This window comes from Hypomesus transpacificus, chromosome 10 (genome assembly GCF_021917145.1).
Source record: "Hypomesus transpacificus isolate Combined female chromosome 10, fHypTra1, whole genome shotgun sequence".
NCBI classification, from domain to species: Eukaryota; Metazoa; Chordata; class Actinopteri; order Osmeriformes; family Osmeridae; genus Hypomesus; species Hypomesus transpacificus.
In genome coordinates, this window is record NC_061069.1 from 7,811,327 (window position 1) to 7,835,762 (window position 24,436).

The 24,436-nt window shown below is 44.9% G+C and overlaps 7 protein-coding genes across 23 annotated transcripts; 6 read left to right on the forward strand and 1 right to left on the reverse strand.

Moving 5' to 3' along the window:
- The first annotated feature begins 198 nt into the window (after nucleotides 1–198).
- Nucleotides 199–2,426, forward strand: pecr (peroxisomal trans-2-enoyl-CoA reductase). Its single transcript, XM_047027970.1, has 8 exons — nucleotides 199–339; nucleotides 579–712; nucleotides 807–972; nucleotides 1,056–1,137; nucleotides 1,251–1,347; nucleotides 1,436–1,546; nucleotides 1,703–1,814; nucleotides 1,908–2,426. Exons 1-8 carry the CDS (start codon nucleotides 228–230, stop codon nucleotides 1,988–1,990), a joined length of 897 nt encoding a protein of 298 aa, XP_046883926.1. The 5' UTR covers nucleotides 199–227; the 3' UTR covers nucleotides 1,991–2,426.
- Nucleotides 2,427–2,717: 291 nt separating this feature from the next.
- Nucleotides 2,718–3,828, forward strand: ndufb3 (NADH:ubiquinone oxidoreductase subunit B3). The gene is made up of 3 exons (XM_047027979.1): nucleotides 2,718–2,825; nucleotides 3,350–3,478; nucleotides 3,581–3,828. Exons 2-3 carry the CDS (start codon nucleotides 3,351–3,353, stop codon nucleotides 3,729–3,731), a joined length of 279 nt encoding a protein of 92 aa, XP_046883935.1. The 5' UTR covers nucleotides 2,718–2,825; nucleotide 3,350; the 3' UTR covers nucleotides 3,732–3,828.
- Nucleotides 3,829–3,920: 92 nt separating this feature from the next.
- On the reverse strand, nucleotides 3,921–7,631 carry LOC124472825 (UDP-glucuronosyltransferase 1-6-like). Of its 2 annotated transcripts, none has more exons than XM_047027917.1 (9): nucleotides 7,462–7,631; nucleotides 6,047–6,110; nucleotides 5,811–5,959; nucleotides 5,576–5,703; nucleotides 5,404–5,497; nucleotides 5,180–5,308; nucleotides 5,017–5,104; nucleotides 4,699–4,918; nucleotides 3,921–4,595 (listed from the first exon to the last, which is right to left on the reverse strand). In XM_047027917.1, the coding sequence occupies exons 2-9, from the start codon at nucleotides 6,096–6,098 to the stop codon at nucleotides 4,325–4,327; spliced, it is 1,131 nt and encodes a 376-aa protein (XP_046883873.1). In that variant the 5' UTR covers nucleotides 6,099–6,110; nucleotides 7,462–7,631; the 3' UTR covers nucleotides 3,921–4,324. The 2 variants fall into 2 exon arrangements, with proteins under 2 accessions (XP_046883873.1, XP_046883872.1); XM_047027916.1 differs by lacking the exon at nucleotides 7,462–7,631 and adding an exon at nucleotides 6,194–7,004.
- A 164-nt stretch (nucleotides 7,632–7,795) lies between these two features.
- On the forward strand, nucleotides 7,796–10,735 carry LOC124472828 (serine/threonine-protein kinase pim-2-like). 5 transcript variants are annotated; one of them, XM_047027921.1, is made up of 9 exons: nucleotides 7,796–7,871; nucleotides 8,315–9,139; nucleotides 9,275–9,369; nucleotides 9,487–9,537; nucleotides 9,637–9,873; nucleotides 9,996–10,152; nucleotides 10,230–10,324; nucleotides 10,410–10,491; nucleotides 10,571–10,726. In XM_047027921.1, coding segments are annotated over exons 1-9 (1,635 nt in total). In that variant the 5' UTR covers nucleotides 7,796–7,870; the 3' UTR covers nucleotides 10,663–10,726. The 5 variants fall into 5 exon arrangements, 4 of the variants coding, with proteins under 4 accessions (XP_046883877.1, XP_046883876.1, XP_046883879.1 ...); XM_047027920.1 differs by lacking the exon at nucleotides 7,796–7,871 and having other exon boundaries at nucleotides 8,296–9,139; nucleotides 10,571–10,735; XM_047027923.1 differs by lacking the exon at nucleotides 7,796–7,871 and having other exon boundaries at nucleotides 9,050–9,369.
- A 480-nt stretch (nucleotides 10,736–11,215) lies between these two features.
- Nucleotides 11,216–13,547, forward strand: si:ch211-227n13.3. Of its 12 annotated transcripts, none has more exons than XM_047027948.1 (6): nucleotides 11,326–11,739; nucleotides 11,899–11,947; nucleotides 12,066–12,534; nucleotides 12,645–12,720; nucleotides 12,822–12,935; nucleotides 13,060–13,547. In XM_047027948.1, exons 1-6 carry the CDS (start codon nucleotides 11,690–11,692, stop codon nucleotides 13,400–13,402), a joined length of 1,101 nt encoding a protein of 366 aa, XP_046883904.1. In that variant the 5' UTR covers nucleotides 11,326–11,689; the 3' UTR covers nucleotides 13,403–13,547. The 12 variants fall into 12 exon arrangements, with proteins under 12 accessions (XP_046883912.1, XP_046883915.1, XP_046883904.1 ...); XM_047027949.1 differs by having other exon boundaries at nucleotides 12,117–12,534; XM_047027956.1 differs by lacking the exons at nucleotides 11,326–11,739; nucleotides 11,899–11,947 and adding an exon at nucleotides 11,216–11,302.
- A 934-nt stretch (nucleotides 13,548–14,481) lies between these two features.
- Nucleotides 14,482–16,558, forward strand: LOC124472837 (C-X-C chemokine receptor type 4-like). The gene is made up of 4 exons (XM_047027946.1): nucleotides 14,482–14,535; nucleotides 14,943–15,151; nucleotides 15,363–15,646; nucleotides 15,780–16,558. Exons 1-4 carry the CDS (start codon nucleotides 14,521–14,523, stop codon nucleotides 16,373–16,375), a joined length of 1,104 nt encoding a protein of 367 aa, XP_046883902.1. The 5' UTR covers nucleotides 14,482–14,520; the 3' UTR covers nucleotides 16,376–16,558.
- A 2,114-nt stretch (nucleotides 16,559–18,672) lies between these two features.
- On the forward strand, nucleotides 18,673–24,422 carry mcm6 (minichromosome maintenance complex component 6). Its single transcript, XM_047027903.1, has 18 exons — nucleotides 18,673–18,871; nucleotides 19,051–19,197; nucleotides 19,345–19,455; nucleotides 19,591–19,678; nucleotides 19,790–19,951; nucleotides 20,052–20,217; nucleotides 20,395–20,540; nucleotides 20,679–20,829; nucleotides 20,944–21,085; nucleotides 21,177–21,318; nucleotides 21,432–21,539; nucleotides 21,657–21,812; nucleotides 21,931–22,059; nucleotides 22,521–22,685; nucleotides 22,841–22,961; nucleotides 23,050–23,265; nucleotides 23,378–23,517; nucleotides 23,674–24,422. The coding sequence occupies exons 1-18, from the start codon at nucleotides 18,774–18,776 to the stop codon at nucleotides 23,782–23,784; spliced, it is 2,499 nt and encodes an 832-aa protein (XP_046883859.1). The 5' UTR covers nucleotides 18,673–18,773; the 3' UTR covers nucleotides 23,785–24,422.
- Nucleotides 24,423–24,436: the final 14 nt, after the last annotated feature.

The window sequence follows — 24,436 nt, forward strand, 5'->3', positions numbered from 1 at the left end:
TATTGTGCCCATACGGGTACCATTTGTCACCTCGGATTTATATTACTAATTACCGTAGAAATCAGGCCTGTTTTAAGTATCATGAACCATAAAGTATTTTGAACAGTTGACAACCCATCGGTTATCGAATTGATCTTGAGAGAAACCAATGACTGCATTTAAAGAGACTGAAAAGTCCACACGAGGGCGCTCATGCGATTGTCTACCAGTGTCACTTTCCAAAAAGTATGGCGGCCTCAAGTGTGTTCAGGTCGGGTTTGTTTAATAACAAAGTAGCGATTGTAACTGGTGGCGGGACTGGTATTGGTAAAGCAATCTCTGCCGAGCTGCTTGAACTCGGTAAGAGTCATGTGTAATTTATAGCTACACCGCTCAGCGGCTAGCAAACTAATGTTGCTAACAGAGCCATTTATTCTAGACGCGACTTGAAGTTAATGAACTTTACCCTATATCAGACTCGAGTGACAAACTAGACCTTCGAATATTAGACATGTCCATTGTGTGTACTTAAAAAATTGTTTCTAGGCTACAACATGATGAATGGCTTATAACCATATATCTTGCTGTATTTCGCAAAGGGTGCCATGTGGTTATCTCCAGTAGAAAGGTAGAGAGGCTTGAAGCTGCTGCTGAGGAGCTGAAGCAGAAAATCCCTGCATCTAGTCTGGCATCTGTCGTACCTATAGCCTGCAACATCCGCCACGAGGATGAGGTACACACACTCCTTGCATTTACGTCAATGGTATCTATTGGGATTCATTTATGCTTTAATTGCTGTATTGTGGTTTGCTTGTGTGTGGGGGTAGGTGAAGGCCCTGGTTTCATCTGTACTCAAGAAATATGGTCAAATAGACTTTTTGGTGAATAACGGTGGAGGCCAGTTCAGCAGCCCAGTAGAATCAATGTCGCTCAAAGGTTGGAAGGCTGTCATAGACACCAACTTGACTGGAACATTCCACTGTTGCAAGGAAGGTAGGTGAGGCATGGCATGTCCGAATGGAAGACATTTTACTGTTGCATGGGTATTCTGTAATACTGTGATTGTGTGTCTGCAGTTTACTCTGCATGGATGAAAGACCATGGAGGGGTGATTGTCAACATCATTGCCGATATGTGGAAGGGATTCCCAGGAATGGCGTATGTTACTTGCACTAACATACACTCTCTTTCTGTTTCAACTAATTCACACACTTTTTTATTTTTTGTCTTATTCATACTTTACCCCCTCTTTCCATCTTCCTTTCATACAGCCATACAGGTGCAGCCAGGGCAGCTGTAGATAACCTAACCAAGACTCTAGCCATTGAGTGGGCTAGCTCGGGAGTTAGGATCAATGCCATTGCACCAGTGCGTATGTGTGTGTGAAGCAGATGAATGTACAGGGTACACTTTTCTATGTATTTTCTATTGTCACCTGACGTGTGTTTTTGTGCAGGGTACCATCATCTCTAAGACAGCAATGGAGAACTATAAAGAATTTGGACCAACTTTGTTTAAGATGTCTGTCCCATTCAGCCCTGCTAAAAGACTAGGGGTCCCAGAGGAGGTATGCGTGGTACAGTCCACCAGGCAACATATCTTTTATTGTTTATCTACATCCTACTACTTGGGTGCAAAGTAAAAAACTAAAAGTGTGTGGGGGGGGGGGGGGGGGGGGGGGGGGGGGGGGGGGGGGGGGGGTGGGGGGGGGGGGGCTGTTCAGATCTCCCCCGCAGTGTGTTTCTTGCTCTCTCCAGCCGCCTCCTACATCTCAGGAGCCACTCTTCGGGTGGACGCTGGACAAAGTCTGTACCACTCCATGTGGGACATACCAGGTACACACACCTACTCATACATACGTACATAGAGAGAGTCTTTGTCTCTTGGTGTGAGATATCAGGTTGTCATGAATCTCTGTTTGTGTTTAGATCACAGTGCATGGCCTGAAGCTCCAGAGGGAGAAAACCTGGACACACTGAAAGAACTCCTCAACCCTAAATCCAAACTCTGACCCTTGATGGCATCAGAGAACAGTGTGAGAGTGAATCAGATCCTCACCTCACATTATTGTAAAGTCCCATGGCAGGGGATTGCATTAATCAGTTACAAGCAATCACAATCTTTTTTGCCATCATCTACTGTTGATAGGATGGAAAATTGGACACCCATCTGCCTTTTCTATCTCATGTACATAACTGTAGATAATTCAGATATTAACAATGAAAGTCTGACGTAAGTTCTATGATTATTGGTGTAATGCTGTAAAATGTTTCCATAATAATGTACAATACAGGGAGAATGTTTCTAAAAACCAACCATGTATCTAATTAACAATATCAGCATGTAATAGCAGATTAAAGGAATTCTGTTGTCTTGACTCAACGTTGTCATAAAAAAATATATATGTTTGTCTTCAAATAAAAATTGTAATAATAAATCAACCATAACAAAAGTATTCTGAACTTCTTTTTCGTAAATTATTTTACATCAGTTTTGAAGTCAATGCTTTAATTGTAGTGCACTGATGGCATAATGAATAATTGGGCTCAGTTTTAAACGCTACCACACAAATACGCCAGAGCTACTTTTAAAGGTTATTACCATAGTTATGCTATACTGCTTTAGTAGACATTGGTCCAACCCAGCGTACTTTTTTCGCCTGAGTCCACGGTGTGGCCAAGAGGTTTGTGTATAGTATTTGGTTTGAACAATGGTTTGAACCTTGTTTTTACAGTCTAGGGTTTGGTTTGAGCCTAACGAAGTACCGTAGGTTGGGGAGCCGTAAATGAGAAGCAAGTGTCGCAGTGGCGTCTCAAACACAGAGGTCACAACAACGATTCAGCCAGGTAAAGCGTTTATGTATTAATTGAATTGCCAATTATAGGTTACACACTCGCAAGGCATAACATTGTATCATCTCAATCCAAATCAAAACTTAAATTGATATCAATCCTGATCTGTACCTTGATATTACTTGCTGACACCGGGACGACGAGGAATATTATTGCTAGCTAGCAGGGCTTCTGCAGTTAGCTAGTACATTGGTCTCATTGCTGTGAATCAGAATGAACAAGGGTTAAGTTAGTGTTAGGTAAGTTAGGGTCAGTTAGTGAACAAGCAAACCCTAGTTCATGTTTTAGAATGACGAATACAACCATTTAATATATCCTTGCTCCTGGTATTTTCTCTAGCATGTTTCTACCTTGTTTCTAACATGTTTCACACAGCTGAAAACGACGTCGCAAGATTAGCTTGCTAGCTGATCCATACTGTTATTCTTGACAACCGGTGTGTCATGTCACATTGTAACATTCAAATGAAGTCTAAATTATGTCAAAACAGTCATCTGATTGTGTGTGCGTGCGTGCAGAATGGGAGGTGACCATGGCCACAGTAAACTGAACATGCCAGACTGGCGACAATGGAAAGCGGATGGAACCCCGCTGGAATTCACACAGCAGCGATTAGCAGCCAGGGGCCTCAAGGACCCATGGGCACGGTAAGTGTTCTGTCTCTGGGTACATCATTGGTTATCTGACTGAGAGCATGTATGTGTAATCGAGTAAATGTGTCTTCCTCTTTATCCCCATCCCATCTGCAGCAATGAGGCATGGAGGTACATGGGTGGCTTTGCACAGCCAGTGACTTTTGGAAATGTCCTGTTTAGGGGGTTCAAATGGGGCTTTGCTGCCTTTGCTGTTGCTTTGGCTGTTGAGTATGCCCTGTTCCCCCCCAAGAAGAGTGACCACTGACCACAGAAGTCTGATCCTACCAGATTTGACATCCCCAAACAACCTTATACCATATTATAAAGTTATTTTCTGTACATTATTAAACTGTGTATATCAATTTGTTGCTTTGTGTGTCTTTATACTGAAGTGTGTGCTTAACCAATTCAACTCACTTTTACGTGCAACACAAGATCATTTAGACTCAAGGAGGTATTTAATAAAGTTTTTAATTTGTCGTTTACAGGCATGCAGGACTAAGGCACTCTTTATATAGTTAAAATGCTTTTATTTTAATGGCATGATTCATATAATAACACACCTAGACACAATGGCACCAGCAAGTGCATTATAATCTACTGTGTTCTGGTTTATATTGCTTTATGTCAAGGCCGTAATCATAATACACATTGGGGGGGGGACATCCCCCCCAATATTCAAATCTGGTCAAAACGTCCCCCCCAATATATTGATATAAAAATATAAATGTGCTACGCTAAACAGGCAACCACGCACGCTGTCCGAAATTATAATTTAAAAAAATAATTTGCCCCCCCAATGTTGAGTCCATGGCTACGGCCTTGCTTTATGTACAATACCCGTGATCTTATTTATGGTCAGTCCTGTTTCCTCTTACTGGTAAAGCGCCGCACACAAAGCATTATGCATCTCATTATCACCATGACAACAGCAAGCAACACCAGAAGCAAACAGCCGATTACATCCAGGCTGTGGTATTGGAACCAGTTGAGATCATGTGCAGCCACCCTAAGATGTGCTGCTCCTTTATGCCGCATCACAAACTCTGTCCAGTAGACAGAAAGGTCGAGTGGGTCAATTGGGCGATCCTTATGCATGGCAGACAGCTTCATCATATTGTCCTTATACCTGCACACAAAGACATACTGTAACACACTGACATGGTTCATTTGCAGTTTGCTTCACTTTAATTAGGTTGAAATATAACTGGTAATACCATATAAACCCTCACCGTGTTGTGTTGATGACTTCATTTATGGCCTGCAGCAGTGATTCCACAGTGATCTCATTGATGTCCAACACCACACCCACCCCTCGGGCGGCTAATCTGTAAGCATTGTCAGTCTGGTCTCCACCCAGAGGCAGCATCACCATTGGAACTCCGTGACACAGAGCCTCATAGAGACCGTGACTCCCAGCATGGGTCAGGAAAGCCTTCACACCATGATGAGCTAAGCACACACACATAATTATGTTACAACATATAACAAGTTATGTCAACTGATGTTAATGATATTTAGTGGGCTATTGTGGATAACATGATACCCACTCAGTAGTTCATTCTGTGGAAGCCATTTCTTTATCATAACATTTTGGGGTATATGGTCAGGAACTGGCCCGGTGTGCCGCCACAGAACCTACAGCAAGAGCAGACAATCTTCAGATCACAGAATCTGTGATTTGTATTTGAATGTGCCTTATTTGATATTTACCCTTTGTGGAATCTTTTCAAATGCTGCAAGGAAGATAGCAGCTTTCTCTTCTGGCATAGATGACACCATGGAGCCCAGGGTGAAAACCACAAAACCATGTTCCGCTGAGGAGACCCATGACTCCAGATCCTATACAGAACAACTGTTAAGGGGTATTGACAGTGGAATACATCTGTAATATGGAGTGAAAGCATGGTCACTTTGACACAAACGAGCAGTCTTTCTTCAGGTAAGGGTTTGTTCAAGTTGCAGTTGATGCCGCCAACAAGGACCATATTAGGCATTAGGGGGCGAGGGAATTCCAGCATGAAGTCATACCTGTGTATACATATTTCTCATTTATTATTTTGTGTTTGTTTGTGTATATGTGCGTGTGTGTGTGTGTGAATACCAAACCTCATCAACCAGATAGCAGTGTCTGTCAGCACTTCGGCCACGCCCACATCCTCTTCCAAAAAGTCCTTGGCAATCTGGTCAAAGTGCCAGGTCAGAAATGTGCACAGCAACGGCTCCAGCATGCTCACCTTTCATCAGATACACAAACAAGACAAAAACCATTGAATTAAAGGTTGCTGGGTGCATGTCTGTGTGCATGTGAGCGTGCATGTGTGCATGAAGGTTGTGCCCTTACGACTACGTTGACGACTCTCTCTTTGAAGGACATAACGTCTGTGTATTTTGTGAAGAAGCGTGGTACATAAGAGGGAGGGGAGGGGCAGGCAGCAGACTTGAGGTCTAAGCCACAGGGGATTCCTCTCAGCAAACCCACGGATGGGAGACCTATGGGGTGGAAGGCCGAAAACCAAAGGCTTGGTACATTTGACTTCACAATCATAACCAAGCATGTACACATACAGACACACTCACCCAACTTCCTGGCTATCAGAGATCCTGTAGGAATCATGGGGTCAGTCAACATCGCATCAAAACCCTGCAAGAGATAGAAGGTAGGGAGGTTAGGAGAAGAGAGAGATTTTAAATTCCTCACACTCAAACATCTGTCCACACACTGACCTGCTGTGATAGATGGGAGATGAGTGACGCGTTGAAGAGCAACCCCTCAGCAGTAGTAAAAATGAAGCCAGATACTTTCTTAAGATTGTTCATATGGAAGGATATCTTTTCCATCACGGGTTTTGTGGACTGACTCATCATGTCTTTGTGTCTTTCCAACAGCTTGTCAATGTCCTTCTGCCCATATGGCACAGGATATGTCACTGTGGTATAGTGCTTACCTGGACCCATACGCATGCTGATTTCAGGTATAACCACAGTGACCTGATGTCCACGGCGTCCCATCTCCTCAGCAATGGCTTTCACACCCACCCAGTGACTCCCGTCCATCGGCACCACCAGTAGTCGACCAGTATAACCAGTGGGACCAGCTATCGCACCAACACCTTCTCCAGTCTGCTGTGCAGCATCATTTCCTACGTTTGTGTCTTTTTCACTACCAGTCACATTCACATTACTACTAGTAATTTTACCCTTAGGTTCAACAGATTTACTAGCCTCTTCTTTTTGAACAGTGATATGCTCAGTTACTCCATTTTCATCCGTTTCACTACCAGTAGGCCCTTTAGGCCTCTTCCCTACTGCAGGCCCAGTCTCCCCTGTCTCCGCTGCTCCAATCAGTCCCAGGGCTAAACACACCAGGAGACACACGAACACGGCTGATGCACCCATCTCTCTCACTGCCGATTTCTTTCAGTCTCTTACTCTTTCACCCTTATCTTCCCAAACAGCGTTCAGATTTTGGTCACAGTCTTTAAAAACTTTTGATTGAATACTTCGTACTGCAAAGCTGTGGTCCTCTAAAATGTATGTTCCTGCTGTAGTCTACAGCCTGTATAACATTAATCCAACATGCTCTAACCCGTTAGCGTTACTTGCACCGCATTGGCAGAATGCCTTTCTGGATTAGCAAATATCTGTTTTGAGTCTGCGTGCATGCGAGTGTGTTCAAAGTTCACCAAGACCAAAGGGAATTACTTTCTTTATTGATTTACTCGGTTGCTCAGCAGAAAAGTTGAGCATTGTGGCAACCGCTGAGTGTAGACGGAGGCTACAGCACTTATCTCGACAGAACATTACAAGAACAAGAACATACAAGAGGGCAAGTTTGAGACCGCGATGGACTAGCCTACTACTACTGCAAAAAAAAATATATATACTAATCCAAACCTACAAACAAGGCTATTCCTCGGTCGAGGATAGCGCTTGGTTAGTCTCGCCAAGTTTGAATTTCTGTATCTGGGGTCTGCTGTTGCACCCAGACTCACCAAGGATGACCAGACGTCCAGACAGTCCGGACAGTACGTGTCCTCCTTTACGCCCTTTTGTCCTCCTTTTTGATCCTTTCTGCCAACCGTCGCAATTTGCCACGCGCGTGGACTTCAGTGCCAAAGAAAAAGACCTTAAACTTTAGTGGAGTTCAGAACTCCACTTTAAGAGCAGCACAGATCAATATGCCCTCTGTATGCTCTGTTGCATTGATATAGACTTGAGTAGTAGTGGGAAAGGGGCTTTAGAGCGACATGTCGCTACAGAACCGCATAAGGATAATGCTAGTCCTGCAGGGCACTCTTCCTTTGCTCCGAACAAAACAGCGGATTATATAACAACCGCTGCTTTTTTCATGTTGTGAAACATCCGGGGGAAATATCCACATCAAATTCCCAGAATATTAAAAGTGAGAGCGTTGTAGAATCAATGATGACTTCTGTCTGCAGTGTACATTATCTTTGTGAGGTCATAATGGGGTGGGTGGCTAGGCCCGCAGTGTGTATGCATCTGTGGGTCTGCTACCTAGTCATAGGCACCAAAATATGGAAGAAATGGGTAATATTGCAGCAGGCCATCCCTGTAAACAAGACCAGGCAATACAGAGCTAGACTTAGAATTATTTACCCCTATAGTTTCTTTCTGTAGTATCTCTTTCGTTTTTTAATGTTGTTTAATCAAATTAGTTAAATTAGCCTAACGCTACATCATGTGAGATTCACGTTTTAACATTATAATATGGTGTGGATCAAAAAATGAATTCATTGTTGAACACTGATGAGATCAGTCGATGTACAATATTTTATTGATTGTTGACAGATTGCTTATAAGTAATGGTACATTCTGTCCCAGTGGCCCCATACATTGGTCCCAAACCATGTTTGGTATCTGTTCACGGGGAGCCAGGAGAGGAGGAACAGTGGAAAGAAGAAGAAGGAAAAAGGAAAAGAGAGTCCTCTTTTGAGGGTGTCAGAAAAGGGCGTGTGAAAGAAATCCAGCTATATCCTAAGAAGATAGGAGGGTTGAGGAAGGATGGGACAGGTCGGCACCACTTGCCAGTCAAACAAATAGCCACTGAGTCTAACTGTCCCAGTGGACGAGCAGAGATAAGAGCAGGATACTGCCATGAGCTGGATCGCTGGAAGAGGCTGGCTTTTGGTCCTGCTCTGGGAACACGCAGCATGGCAAGATGGAGACAAATATCAGGAACTGTGTTACAACATCCTCATATACCCAGTATACACTACAAGCAGAAGACACGGACTTCCACAGCAACACACAACAACACACAGAGGCCAGCGAGCACCAAGACGAAGACACTTCCCCCTGAGAACACCAACACTAATCGAAAAACTCACGCTACACCCCACACATGCATGCACACCCCAGTGTCCACCACACACACCACCAAAAAAGCAGGGAGTCAGAGAGCCTTTTGCATTAATGCACACAGCAATCCGCACTGTGCAGTAGAATCACAGAGACAACAACAAAAGACCAAACGCACATTGTCTACATGTACACATGACAAACCAGCCCAGGACCTACACACACTCAAAAAGGTCAAATGCACACCACCCACTCAGCTGGCAGAAGCACGTTCCCCACACCCTTCCCAAACTCCAGCAAAGACAATAAGTCCGAGGAACACTGACATACCCACACGGGCAAGAAAAGGTTTGTAGGCAGTTTCTGTGATTGTTGAGGAGTAGGCTGTGTTCACACTTTTCCTTTGAGGGGATTCATATGAGTAGGCAATTATAGATGGTGTGTGTGTTTGTGCATGTATGTGTGGCTATGTGTTCACTACAGAGAGATATGAGCAGAGGTATGTGAAGGGTGAGCTGATAGGAAATGGCGGCTATGGGAGTGTCTATGCTGGATTCAGGAAGTCAGACAACCAACCAGTATGTACAGATCAGCACTATGACAGCATAGAGCTGTCTAGCTTTTTGGTGTTCAAGGTTTATTCGGCCAGCTGGTGTGTATAAAATGTAGAGTAAGACCTGTCCCTCTTCAAACAGGTGGCATTGAAGTTTATGGATCAGCTGAAAATTAAGATGTGGGCTAAGATGGTAATTATATAGTAACCTGAGGAAAATATTATCCTGACCATATTACTAATTAATCTAACATGTGCAGAGTCATTTATCTGTCTATGTTCATGTTTCCAGTTAGAAAATGAGGATGCACTACCACTGGAAATTGCTCTGCTGCGTCATGTATGTCGCTCGCCCAGGTGCAAAGAGGTGGCCCAACTGCTGGACTACTATTGGTTCCCAGGGCCAGAGGGGGTGGGAGTTTATCTCCTGATTCTAGAGCGCCCAATCCCTTGCATGGACCTCTTTAATTACATGCAGGAAGAGAAAGGCTACCTAGAAGAAGGGATGGCACGTCAAGTGATGAAGCAGGTTTGAGTCAGCCACAACACTCTTACACACAGAAGTCCAATGGATTTCACAACCAATACTTGTTTCCTGCACATATGTAGTAGATTGTCTCTCTATTTTTGTGGCTCTCCCCTGGTTTTCAGGTAGTGTCAGCGCTGCAACACTGCCACTCTAGGGGCGTGGTGCACAGGGACCTGAAGCCAGAAAATATCCTCATACAGATGACCAATTACAATGTCATGCTGCTAGATTTTGGCTCTGCTTCTGTACTCAAAGAAGGGCCCTATACAGAAGTGGCAGGTGACGACACACACAGTGCCAATAAAGCACAAAGTGATAAAAGACACCTTTATTTAGTTTTTTTCTTGTTCTGACAGGAACTCCAGAGTATTTTCCTCCTGAGACTGTGCTGAAAGGGGAGTATTTTGCCTTACCAGCCACTGTGTGGTCACTGGGGATACTTCTGTTCCAGGTACACCTCACAGTCTTCATCGCTTTACTTACCTTTCAGTTATTGAGCCAGTCCTAATACTCAGCTGAAAAGGTTTGTTGTCTAGATGGTGTGGGGTGATGTTCCCTTCTACAATGATGCCAGCATTGCCAAGGCAACTATTTACTTCCCACGTGGAATATCCAGAGGTAGGAAAATCAAAGTGTGTCTCTGTATGTGTGTGTGCGCATTTTACTTGAATGTCAGCTTCAGTATTGTGTGTTGCAGATTGTCGTCACCTGATTCGCAGATGTCTAGCTGTGTGTCCTCATGACCGACCAACTTTGGAACAGATCCAAGAGCACCCATGGATGCAATAAAACTACACAAGAGTTCAACCACCTTTCATACAATTATTCATGAAGCCAAACAATAAACAATATGAGCATTAACAAAACGGTTTGTTATTTTGTTTTTCCTCCTTCCAAATTTATCAAATTTAACAGTTCCACAGTTTGGTAATAATTATACAAATGGAGAAACTTTGGTATGGCAAGTCGTTTAAATATGTAATCAGTAGTGGTCAAAGCAATTGTAGATATCAATAATTGTTTTTGACGTTAAAATTCCAAGACAACCCATAGCCAACAGTATTTTTGACTGCTAGCAATCTTTAAAGTTATCTTTCATTTGTCAAAATGTTAACTATTGACAACAATTCAGTTCTCATTAAGGGAAATGGAAACTGTTGATGTGAAGTATTCAATTCTTACAAGTGGCTAGACCTACAACAAACATATTAAACACTACTCTGAACATCTGCTTCTGGAAACGCAGTGTTCATTCTGTGTGGCACTAGTCTGGAGTACGCCTTTATTTACAAAAACGAATTAACAGCATCGTTAGCCACGCCTAGAGCTCTGCCCACGCCTACTGGTGGTGAAAATGGGGAGTCATCGAGCCTATTCAGACCTACATTTCTACATTGAAGGCGGAAAATAAAATAATTGGTCGATAAAAGTATGTAAAAGTGCATGAAAAAAAATTTGATCAAAGAAACGTAGACATTTCATGTCTTTACGACCCATTTCTCTCATTTCAGTCACGATCTATTTTGTGACGAATGAATGTCCCATTTCTTACTCCCTACATATGTTGGTCCATCTATGACGCTGATTAGTGGTGTACACGCGAATGTTGTGTGGCGCGCAAATTTAGTAGCAGGAGAACCCCATATAAAAGGTATCCACTATCTAGCTCGTGAGTATACAGTTTAATGCCAAACTTGAGAGTAAACTGCAGGCTATGAATTACTTTTACTATTCTGGCTAGTTAGCTAGCGTTTGTCGACACCAACGGACGACGTGTTTTAGGTAGCTAATTGCTAAAGAACTGGACAGATACAGTATGGTGATTGCGTTTTTAAAACGGATGAACCATGGACGCTTTGAAGCGAAGTAAGTGACGCTCTGCCTAGGTTATCATTAGCTCAAGTCGTGGCTAGCTGCTTGGCTTCATTCAATTGTTGATACAACATTAACCTGAGGTGATTGTAGGTTACTTGAGCAATAACGGGAATTATAATGCTATCTATTCTAACTTGGTTCTGTACTTAGATCCCCGAGTTTTGATGTTCCAAAAAGCAATGAGTTACAGTACACCAGGGTAGGCATTGCCAACTGAAACTGAAAACGACCACATGATCTCTCATTGTTTCAAACACACGCATGTTGTTGTTTCCATTGTGAAGACACTGCACCCCTGAGTGGAATGATTTTTGTAGGTGAGACTTCATTACTCTGTTAGTTGGAGAGTTTCCATGCGTTCCCTGCAGCCTCTCAGACATGGCAAGAAGCACCAGGAAACTGGTAACCACAGCGATGCTGCCCTTCAGGCGAGGATGACAGGGATACAGCAGACTACGCTGGACACCAGGCTGGAGGACTCCATCACCATCACAGACAATGCTTTAGACTTGGATATCATTGACGGCATCGACAAGCAGCACGACAAGCACCCAGTGATCGATTTAGAGTTGCCTGAGCAGCAAGAGATCGGTGCAGACTCTGATGGAGAATCTGATGCAGACTCCTGCTGCTCATTGGACAGCAAAGCCTCAGGCCCCTCCTACCCCTGGGATCAAGCATCTCTTCTGCAGCCAACTGCCCATCCCAACCTGTGTTCTGGCTGTCAGAAGCTGTTCAGAGAAGCCAAGAAAAGCAAGACCCAGCGAGACGCTTTCCCGATAACTGGTGAGCCTGCATACTGACACCACAGCTCCTTCTGCCAGGTCATTCACAACTTCACCATAGCTATACTCCATTTCCCACTGAGCTCATGTGTAAAACCTCTTTTATTGCAGCTCCTTCAGACCTGTCATGTGACCAGTGGGTGCTGAAGAAACCATGGAGACCAAGACGACTTCCAAACACAAAAGGGTGAGCGTGTGCTATGTGTGTGTTTATTAATGCTATCCTTGAGATTTGAAGCTTAACCTGCATACACTGACACTGAATTGCCATGGTCTCTATGTTGCCAGGAAACTTTGGACCCATGTGGGTCGTATCAGGAAGAGAGAGCAGAACGAGGGGAACAGGAAGCAGATTGAAGCCAGTCAGCTCACCTGCTCAAGACCACACATCTTCCTGCAGAGGTACGCAGAGGCCTTTGTCAGGCCAACCTTTTCAAGCATAATAACTGGAAATTGAACTGCTAAACCTTCTGTCCTGGATCATGTGTGACTGAACCCCAGCCCTGATGTTTGTGTGTGTCTACAGGATCCTGAGGGGCGTTGTCAGGCAGGCTGTGAGCAGTGGAAGGAGAAGGGGTAAGAGAAAGAGGAGGCTCCACAGCTCTGATCGTAGTGCACATGTTGCCAAGCAACACCTTCTGGACTGCGACCCAGGTCCTCAGAACGACATTCATTCAGACAACCCGGAGCAAGGTGACAGCGACGTGCTCATCTTGGATGTCATTCCCAAAACGGTCACCATGGAAACCCCCCCGTTGCCGGTTGGGGAGCCCAAGCCGGAGGTGCGGAGGAAGAAGAGTAGTTTCAGAGACTTGCTGGCTCAGCTTAGTTGCAACCGCAGTGTCATAGTTCAGGAAGCACCCATGTGACGTCCGCATGAATGTACCTTATTTAAAATAAAGTGTTGTTTATGAATGTCCACATCTTAGTGTGTGGCATGCCTATTTGTAAATTTGTTATTTATGACTTTCTAAAATAAACAATGTAGAATAAACTTCAAACCACACTGGTTTTCAATTGCCAACTGTTGCATAATGTGTTACATCTGTGTTTGGCAACTCCTGAACGTCCACTGGATGGTGCCACTCTGCAGCTGACACTCAGTCCAGAAGAATCAGCTGATGACTGACAGGAGTGCTGACAGGTTGCCGTAGGGATGAGGATGTGGGGGGAGGAGAGAGGGTTAAGAGACACTTGAGTCCACTCAGGAAATGTATCCTCTTGTTAGAGGCACAGTCACGTCACAAACGTGTCGACTTTAGACGGGAGGCCAAAGAACACAGCAGAGTGAATGCAGCAATGTGCCTCACAGTCTCCAGTTCATCCACCCTTCAGCTGGAGTCGAGAAGTTTGCAGCTAACAGGTCAAGATGTGTCTTGTGTCAAGATGTGTGGTAATCTCACACACATGGTTCCTTTACAGACACATGGGAGAGAAACCGGCAGTTTTTCAACGAAACGGGGAACGCTTCAAAACAATCTCAAAATACCCCATATCTCAGCTGACACATGTTCATAATATCAGATGATGGCAATGCAAATATTTTCATGCAGAAACTCCCACTTTCGGGAGTACTGTTCAGATGTAGTTAAGTGTGTCCTCAAATGCAGCTGCTTGGAATCCCCATATTGCATTTCCTTGTCCTCATTGTTAGATTGTCCACAGCATGTTTGCATAATGGCAACATTTAAATTCACACAGTTTTGTCGTCAAGGGTCAAACAATATGAGCAGGACCAAAACAATAAAACCAACAGTGTCCGCACACACGCACACACACAGTATCCTGCGATAGAGCCACTATCAGCACCTGACACCTCGAAAACAGGAAAAGCGTTTCAGACGAAGCCCAGATGTGAATGAGTGTTTGGGGGAGGAGAGTAAGCTGGGAGGGAGGATGGAGGGGAGAGGTATTAAACCCCACTGGAGTGAGAACTGTACTCAGCTCCACTCAGCAGAGGAGACAGAGACACAGGCTCCACTCCATCATGTCCTACTATGAGGTATGGAAGGTCTTATTCAGCTTTGTTGTATTTGTATCTATGATCTGTAGGTGCACATTGAATATCATTTTAAATAATAATTTTTAACTGCTCAAATGGAAGGCCCTACAGTCCTGTGGCAGGTCTATTTAGTAATAACAGGTCTTTGAAATCTATCTTCAGATAAAGGATATTTATAAAAGGATAAAGAATCATTCTAGACTGGAAAATTGGTCTCAGCAAAAAGAAAAATATTTATTTGGTCAGCAATCTTTTTGGTTTTGAACAGGATTTCATCCTTTTTTATTAAGGCAAGTTAAGGCTTGTGAAACTGCTTATTCTCTCTCACTTCATCTACTAGTGTCTTTCTATGTATCTCATGACCATTGCCATCTCTCTCCCCTTCCTATCTGTCTCTCTCCCTACAGCATATTGTGTTTGACTATGACATAAACGACACTGGTTCTGGCTCTGGTTCTGGTGACTTGGGGGGGGACCTGGAGGAGCCGTGTGACCTGGATCAAGTGATAACCCCTGACCTCCAGCGAGTGTTCCTCCCTGTGGTCTACGGCTTCATCTTCGTCCTGGGCATCACTGGGAACGGCCTGGTGGTGATGGTGCTTGGGTGTCAGCGCAGGTGAGCATAAAGATGGATGAGGATGATGAGATTAGCTTAGTTCTTCTGTATTAGTAAGACTTTGTACATTCTACTCATTTATTTAAGATCCCTATATGTTTTTTGTATGCACCTTCCTGCCATAGTAAATTTCTTCTTTGTGTGAACTTACATGGCGAATAAAACAGATTCTGATGTAGAAGATGACCAGTGTTTATCTGATTGTCCCCAGGTCCAAACTGAGTCTGACAGACCGCTACCGGCTGCACCTCTCTGCTGCTGATCTTCTCTTCGTGCTGGCGCTCCCGTTCTGGGCAGTGGATGCGGCGCTGACGGACTGGCGTTTCGGATTAGGCGCCTGTGTGGGCGTGCACGTCATCTACACTGTGAACCTGTATGGGAGTGTGCTCATCCTGGCCTTCATCAGTCTGGACCGCTACCTAGCAGTGGTCAAAGCAACAGACACACACACCTCAGGCATGAGACAGCTACTGGCACGTAGACTGGTGTATGTAGGTGAGTGTCTCTAGCCTTATCCCTTATCTCTCTCGCCATGCCTCTGTACTTGTGTATATCTTCACTTATATTCCCTATCTCCTGATCTAACCACCAAATCTCTTTGTCTCCCTTATACCCTCTCTTTTTCCAGGAGCCTGGTTGCCTGCGGCTCTCTTGGCAGTGCCAGACATAGTGTTTGCCAGGACTCAGGAAGCAGGAGATGGGGTGATGGTGTGCCAGCGCTTATACCCAGCTGAAAACGCTCCTCTCTGGGTGTCAGTGTTCCACCTGCAGCTGGTGTTGGTGGGCTTGGTGGTACCGGGCCTAGTTTTGCTGGTGTGTTACTGTGTCATCGTGTCCAGGCTGACCCGCGGCCCGCTGGGGGGGCAGAGACAGAAGCGCAGAGCAGTCAGGACCACTGTGGCCTTGGTCCTCTGCTTCTTCCTGTGTTGGCTCCCGTATGGTGCTGGCATCACTGTGGATGCCCTCATGCGCCTAGAGGTCCTTCCCAGGGGCTGTAGTCTGGAGGTGGTGCTGGGTGTGTGGCTAGCGGTGGCTGAACCAATGGCATTTGCCCACTGCTGTCTGAACCCACTGCTGTATGCCTTCCTGGGGGCGGGCTTTAAGAGCTCCGCCAGACGGGCGTTGACACTAAGTCGCGTCTCCAGTCTGAGGATTCTACCTCGTAGACGCCCAGGAACCTCTACTACCACAGAGTCTGAGTCATCTAGTCTACACTCCAGCTAACAGAATATGGGTGTGGATGTAGGTGTGGGTTGGGTGAGGGTGTAGATGTTTTGTCCTGTATATGAGTAGAGGGTAGTCTGCTGGTCCATGACTTGCCTTTGTCTGAAAGATGAACTTTTCTGTAAATATGGTTTGTGGGTCACTATTGTTGTTTTTAAGTTTGTTTATTTACAATAAAATTTCTAATTCAATTTTCTAACCTTTTGTGTTATTCTTCCTGTTTCTCAGAGTTGTCAGTGTGTGTGTTTGGGTTTCGCAGAGTTTCAATTATTTTGAAGGTGTTCACCCTGCTCCTTCTCCAGTTAGTGCTGGTAGTCTTGGATGTGTCTATATCACTGTCATCATCATCATCAGACACCCCACTATGACTCAACTTCTCATGATGGTTTCTGCAAAAGCACTGAAACATTACAATGAGAATGAAACTAGGTTTCAGACTAGTGGCTTGGGCCAGGTGTTTGTAAGTGAGTCACTGCATGAAGGCTGGTGAAGGACACCCTATGAACTGCAGTGTATGTGTGTGTCTGTGTGTGTGTGTGTGTGTGGGGGGGGGGGTAAAGACAGTGGGAAACCTTGTGTTGTGAATCGGTTGCCAGCTGATGGAAGAAAGGGGGGAAGGGGGAGAGGGGGGTGGTTGTCAGTCCATTTTCCCAGCGCCTCATGCACGCACACAAACACAAACATTTCCCACTTACACATTTCCACCTGGAAGTGAAAGAAACAGAAGCTGGAAGCGTACTGTGTCAACGTTTCCTGTAGGAGAGAAGAGAAGGATAAGGAGATAAATAAATGGAGAAGGAAGAGGGGATATATCAAGGAAGCAACACCTAACTACTGTATATAGATATTGTATAAAACCTTCCACATGCTCACATATAGGCCTACTGTTGCAATCATCGCCTTGCATCTTTTATATGTCAACGTCACACACACACACAAACAATGTTCTTCTATTAATAGGGTCTTCAAAACAGGATATGCTTCCTCCTCCTTATTTTCAAATAAACAAGGAGCAAAACACATTATTACAATGCCACATTAACAGTATCGACATGCAGTTCTTACACAACCTTTTAATCCATTACTTAGGTTTTCATTCCCCGACCATAAAACATTCCTCTTCTGCTCTTTCATGCATGTGCCCATGCTCATCCTCCCCTCCATATTTATCCCCTCTTCCCATCCTTCTAATTCCCAATGGTCCTGAGCTGGACCAGTGTGTGTGAGTGTGTGTGTTTGTTTATTTGTTTGCTTGTTTGTTTGTTGTAAGCCTGAATGTGTGTGAATGTGTGTGAATGTGTGTGTGTGTGTGTGTGAACGTGTATGTGTGTGTGTGACCTGGTTGCAGATGGTCAAGTTCTCTGTCCGAGTAAAACAGACAGTTTCCTGTAGTTGAACAATCGTGGGAAAATCATAGAGAGAAAGACAGATGGGTTGCCTCTTAATAGTGTAAAAAAGCTTCCTGACATATTTTACAGGTGTATTATGAGGTGAACGGTTCACTATGAGCACAAGAAATAGCATGGTATGGTTCTTTAGTTGAAACCACAGGTAAAAAGCAGAGGAGAACTTAAAGCCAGGGTTCGAATCCCCCTCAGCTTAAGATGTTTGGCACAGAACAGACAACTGATCTTTGCACATTGTGGTTCTCTAACCACTGCCAAGGACTCATTGTACCTCAACGAAAAACATCTTGCATCTTGCTTCATAGTTGTGTTTAGCAGGTAACATTTTATTTGATAGTCCTTCGTTATCGTTCTTCTTTTATTGGTCTATGTAAAAAAAAACGAGATAGATCAACTCTAACCTGGGCCTTTTTTAAAAGCGGTGTAGCGCCCCCCCGTGGTCAGATTGTGTTATTGTTGCTTCGCTGAGAAGTTTATTTTCGCCCGTATTTATTTAGACATTTTGCAGCTGATAGCCCATATAAGTGTTTCACTTTGACGTTTGCTGTCCAGGAAAGTCTAGCTCTATTGCTCAGCAACAGATTAAAAGCATATTTTGACCCTCGGCCTTTCATCTACATGCTATTTCAGTCAAATGTTCTAACAGGACAATCTTGACCAATTGGGGTTGCTTTTATTTGTTTATTACTTTCCAAGCCTTTGTACAGGCCACATTATAGGCGTGCTATATATTAAAAAAATATATATAAAAAAATAAGCCATAAATCTGAATGAAAAATGTTGATTGGTTGCTTGGTAGTTCATTATTTGCATAGTGTCCAATTCTAAGGACATGATTGGTTTGTAGTGGCGCGCCAAATGTCACATGGTTGTACTTTCGCGCGAAAAGACTGCTTCTTCCTCAACGTGCTTGGAACAGTCGGATCCGTGGAGGAAAAAATAGTTCACGTTGCTCATTTATTTTTTTATTACAGTTCTTATACCATAATAAGATGGATCTTGCTGCACCGACCGTCGAGAATGCAGGACAGATGGTGAAAGATGAGTTGGCAGAGAAATGTCAAAAGCTTTTTCAAGCATTCTTGGAAGAGTAAGTAAGACAATAGACTTTTTTTGTTCACGATACCTGTAGCTAGCTAAGTTAGCTAACTACTTATATTACCTACCACCACGACTACATTCTCAACTTTTGCTGTTGATTTTTGTACGCATTTGTTTTGTTTGACAGGTTATAACCAGTTACCTACGTGTGTTTTGTGTGTGTTACAGATATCAAACCGGGGATGGAGAGGTGAAGTATGTTCGTGAGGCTGAGGAGTTGATCCGACCTGAGAGAAACACTCTACTTGTAAGCTTCACTGACTTGGAAGGTTTCAACCAGGAACTTGCAACCACCATACAGGAAGAGTTCTACAGGTAATTTGTAACCCTATGTCATCTTCAGAAAGGTAGCATATTATATTCGTCGTAAACCTATGCACACTATGGATTTACACTCCAGGAGCTCAAAAGTAGTAAATAACAAGACCATTTATGCTTCTTTCCCCCTTCCATTCATTTTAGAGTGTATCCTTTCCTATGCCGCGCTGTGCGTAACTTTGCTCGAGACCATGGAAATGTCCCCGTGAATAAGGAGTTCTATGTGGCCATCCAGGACTTGCCTACACGACACAAGTAAGACACATTGCACATACACACATGCTCTTTTCAGAGATTGTAGCAGTATTAAACAGTGTTTGTTTTAATGCAGTCTTCCAATGATCTAAGAATAGCCATCCCAACAGTATATATGGTGTGTGTCTGTTGTAGGATTCGTGAATTGTCTTCCCTACGTATCGGCTCTCTGGTGAGGATCAGTGGCCAGGTTGTCAGGACCCACCCAGTACACCCTGAACTGGTGAGACCAACCACTCCAATAACATCGAGACACATTGAAAATGGCTATCACACTATACAGAGTCTGCTATGTGGCGGGCCTCCAATCTGAGTGCTGTGTGTGATCTCCCAGGTGAGTGGCTGCTTCATGTGCATGGACTGCCAGGGGATGATCCGAGACGTTCCTCAGCAGTTTAAGTACTCCCCGCCAACCGTCTGCAGAAACCCCGTCTGCAACAACAGAAGCCGCTTCCACCTGGACACCCACAAGTCCAAGTTCATAGACTTCCAGAAGGTATGTGTGTGTGTGTGTGTGAGAAAGAGAGGAAGAAAGGAGGACAAACAAAAGGAGGGCTATTGTGTTTATGGCTGTGCATGTATGTTGTGTGTTGCAGGTGCGTATCCAGGAGACCCAGGCGGAGCTGCCGCGAGGCTCCATCCCTCGCTCCCTGGAGGTCATCCTCCGGGCCGAGGCTGTGGAGACCGCCCAGGCTGGAGACCGCTGTGACATCATCGGCTCTCTCATCGTGGTGCCAGACGTCTCACAGCTCAGCACGCCAGGTATACACACACACACACACCGACCCCATGATATTCACTTATATATTCACTATAACACAGAAGCTTAAATATATGGTCACACACATTACTTTCCAGATAATCAACTAGTACTTGGGAGGACTGATTTGATCTCCGGCTTGAACTGAACTGTGTGTGTATGTGTGTCCTGTCCTGCAGGTGTGCGCTCAGAGACTAGTTCTCGTGTTGGAGGAGGACAGGGCCACGAGACTGAGGGTGTGAGGGGCTTGAAGGCCCTGGGAGTCAGAGAGCTGTCCTACAGACTGGCCTTCCTCGCTAGCCACGTAGCCCCCACTAACCCACGTGTAAGACACACACACACACGTAACACGCTGCACGCACACTCAGACATGACACACGACCGATGCCACACTTATGACCTAAGGCCCTCATGACCTCTCCTGGGTTTTATATGAAGTATCATGTGTGTGAATGTTGTGTAGTTTGGAGGGAAGGAGATAAGAGATGAGGAGCAGACCGCTGAGAGCATCAAGAGCCAGATGTCCGTGAAGGAGTGGGAGAAGGTGTTTGAGATGAGCCAAGACAAGAACCTGTACCACAACCTGTGCACCAGCCTCTTCCCCACTATCCACGGTCAGTACTCTTGTATCCACAAGGCAGAATACACCTCCAATAGCACTGGACTGGACTGTGAAAGCCTACAACTGTGCTATTATAATACTTGTATTTACCATCTCTTGTGTCTAGGGAACGACGAGGTGAAGCGTGGTATTCTGTTGATGCTTTTTGGGGGGGTTCCAAAGACAACCATGGAGAAAACCTCACTGAGAGGAGACGTCAACATCTGCATCGTAGGAGACCCCAGCACTGCCAAGAGCCAGTTCCTGAAGTAAGGAACTCACACAAGCACCCACAAACTGCTCAGACGTTCTGGCCCCAGTGTGTAACCTTGTTGGTGTGTCTTGTGCGTGTGTTTGTAGGCATGTTGAGGAGTTCAGTCCCAGGGCGGTGTACACCAGTGGGAAGGCTAGCAGTGCTGCAGGTCTGACCGCAGCTGTGGTCAGAGATGAGGAGTCCCACGAGTTTGTCATCGAGGCTGGAGCTCTCATGTTGGCTGATAATGTGAGTTTTATGTCCGGCCATACATGCTCCTGACAATGCAAACAATTTCATGGTTTGTATTTATTGGATTGCCAGTCGATTGACAACTGTGTGCGTACGTGGTGTGTCTGCAGGGTGTGTGTTGCATCGATGAGTTTGATAAGATGGAAACGAGAGACCAGGTGGCGATCCACGAAGCTATGGAACAACAGACCATCAGCATCACCAAAGCGGGAGTCAAGGTACATCTCTCAATCTCGGTTCAGCTGAGACACGTCCCAATCAGCTGAGACACAAGGGGTACACATCAGTCATGTCTCTCTCTCTCTTTCTCTTTTACTCTGTCTCTCTTCTTCCAGGCCACTCTGAATGCCCGTACTTCAATCCTGGCAGCAGCTAACCCGGTCGGTGGTCGATACGACCGCAGCAAAAGTCTGAAGCAGAACGTGAACCTGTCTGCTCCCATCATGAGTCGCTTTGACCTCTTCTTCATCTTGGTGGACGAGTGCAACGAGGTGTGTGTGAGAGAGAGTTCATGTCTGCCTGTCTGAGATCATTACTTGTATACTGTATATACAGTATAAATGGAAACTAATTGCTTCTTCCTCTTTCTCCCATTTGGTGTGTCTGTAGGTGACGGACTACGCCATAGCCAGGCGCATTGTGGACCTTCACTCCCGCATTCAGGACTCTGTGGACAGACTGTACTCTCTGGATGAGATCCGCAGATACTTGCTCTTCGCAAGACAGTTCAAACCTAAGGTGTGTGTGGGGTGTAGGGACGTCACTTTCAGTTCATTTTAAAGCAAAACCGCTAGCTTAACTCCCCTGACTATCTTGACTTTTATCATCATTCTTCTCAAAGTGTTTTTCAATGCGATTAGTCACAGTAGCTCTTGATTGCATCATGTACTCAGACTCCATGTACCGAACCAGCACTTTCAATCCCTTAGCCTCTACCACACTGATTAACAGCATATCAGTTATATTAGGCACACAAACTGGGTGATGGCCTCAGAGACATCAACAATAGAATAACGTTGGACAACTGTATAACTTTGCTGCCTTTTGGAGTGATACTCCCAAACCAAACTTTGTTTAGCGTGTTTCTTAACCGATTAACAGTTAACCAATGACATATCTAGTGTGGTTTTTGCATGCTTGGGTTTGATGTTACCTTTGCATCGCTATCTGGTACCTATCTTATGTCTCTCTCTCTCTAGATCTCCAGTGAGTCAGAGGAGTTCATAGTCGAGCAGTACAAACGCCTGAGGCAGCGTGATACTTCTGGAGGCGTGTCCAAATCCGCCTGGCGAATCACAGTGAGGCAGCTGGAGAGCATGATCCGCCTATCGGAGGGCATGGCTCGAATGCACTGCTGTGATGAGGTACACACACGCGCACACACACACACACACACACACTCTTTCACAGGTTAACTGGGTTACAGTATTTGTATAATAACTATACCTGTAAGGGTTGGTTGTGTATCTGTTCATGATGTTGTTCTTTCATTAATGGCGTGTGTCTGTTGTTGTCCCAGGTGCAACCTAAGCATGTGAAAGAAGCATTCCGCCTGCTGAACAAATCCATCATCAGAGTGGAGACGCCCGACATCAACCTGGAGCAGGACGACGACATGGAGGAGGCTGAGGACGAGAACGGTACGCGTGCACGCAGCACACACACACTCCGCAGACATCACACGGTCTGAAAACGTGTATTCCTGAAGCCTCTGCTCTGCGTGTGCAGGTCACGACGCCCCTAACGGAGAGAACGGACACGCGAACGGACACGCCGACGGGACGAACGGACACGCCGACGGGACGAACGGACACGCCGACGGTCACGGTGTGAACGCCCAGGGGGAAAATGGAAGCCAGGCCAAGCCTTCCCTGCGTCTGTCCTTCCCAGAGTACCGTCGCATCTCCAACCTGCTGGTCCTACACCTGCGCAGGGCGGAGGAAGGTAAGCCACGCCTCCTTTCGGCTCTGCCCCTTCTCCATCCTGGCAGCTCCCTCTCTAGTTCTCTCCTCCACATGACTGACAGGTTTGCGTGTGCGTGCGTGTGTTTCTACAGAGGAGGAGGAGGAGGAGCTGAAGAAGAGTGCGGTAGTTAACTGGTACCTGAAGGAGGTGGAGTCTGATATTGACTCAGAGGAGGAACTCATCAACAGGAAGGGGCTGATAGAGAAGGTCATCCACAGACTGGTGCACTACGTAAGTAAACATAACTGAACATGTACCCACTTCATCGAGCTTATTCATCGCAATAAAGTATTCCCTGGTCAGCTACAACAGCTATGTATTTGGTGTCAGTGTGCCTGAATACTTGTAAAACCTTATTGTCCTTCATTTTCCTTTTCCAACTATAAGGATCATATCCTGATCGAGCTCTCCCAGGCTGGACTTAAGGGGGCGGAGCCAGAGACTCAAGAAGAGGAAGTTGTTCTGGTGGTCAACCCTAACTATACCCTGGATGACTAGAGTAGGCTCTAAATGCCTTCTCCTTCTAAGACTTTCCTGGTTTTATAATGAACTCCTGTGGGGAGTTGTTTATTCTTTACTGAATGCTCTTATGTATGACACATTACATAATTACGACATTCAAAGCATTTCAGCTTTTATAGGGACTGTTTCCTGTTATGGAGTTAATGATTCCAATTTCAAAAACCAGTCTTGTTAATGTTTTTAATTTTAGCCATTTCATCATTGTAAATATGCTGCTTGGTTTTTCCATAGAAGTGGCAATTGTATGTTTGAGTCATAGGATTCAAAGCTTTTTTTTATATGCTCAATATCCATTTAAGAGGTGAGGATAACTTTTCAGTTTAAAGTTATTTTTGCTGAATGTTGTAAATAGTTTTTACAATTTGTTGACATGAGATGGTGGTAGTACTTGCTCCCTGCTCCTTTGTATAATAGAAGTATACACGTTAATTTCCCTATGATGCATGTGTCATCAATGATTCAAACCATCACGTAACCCAGAGCAAGTTGCAAATACTATGATTTAGACAAAATGTAGAACCTTCCACTGAACGTTGGGCTCCTGAGTGGGTACATCAAAACTAGTTTGACTGTATCAAGGACTACTGTCGTTGTAAGATGTTAAATAAATAAAACCTAATCACCTAAT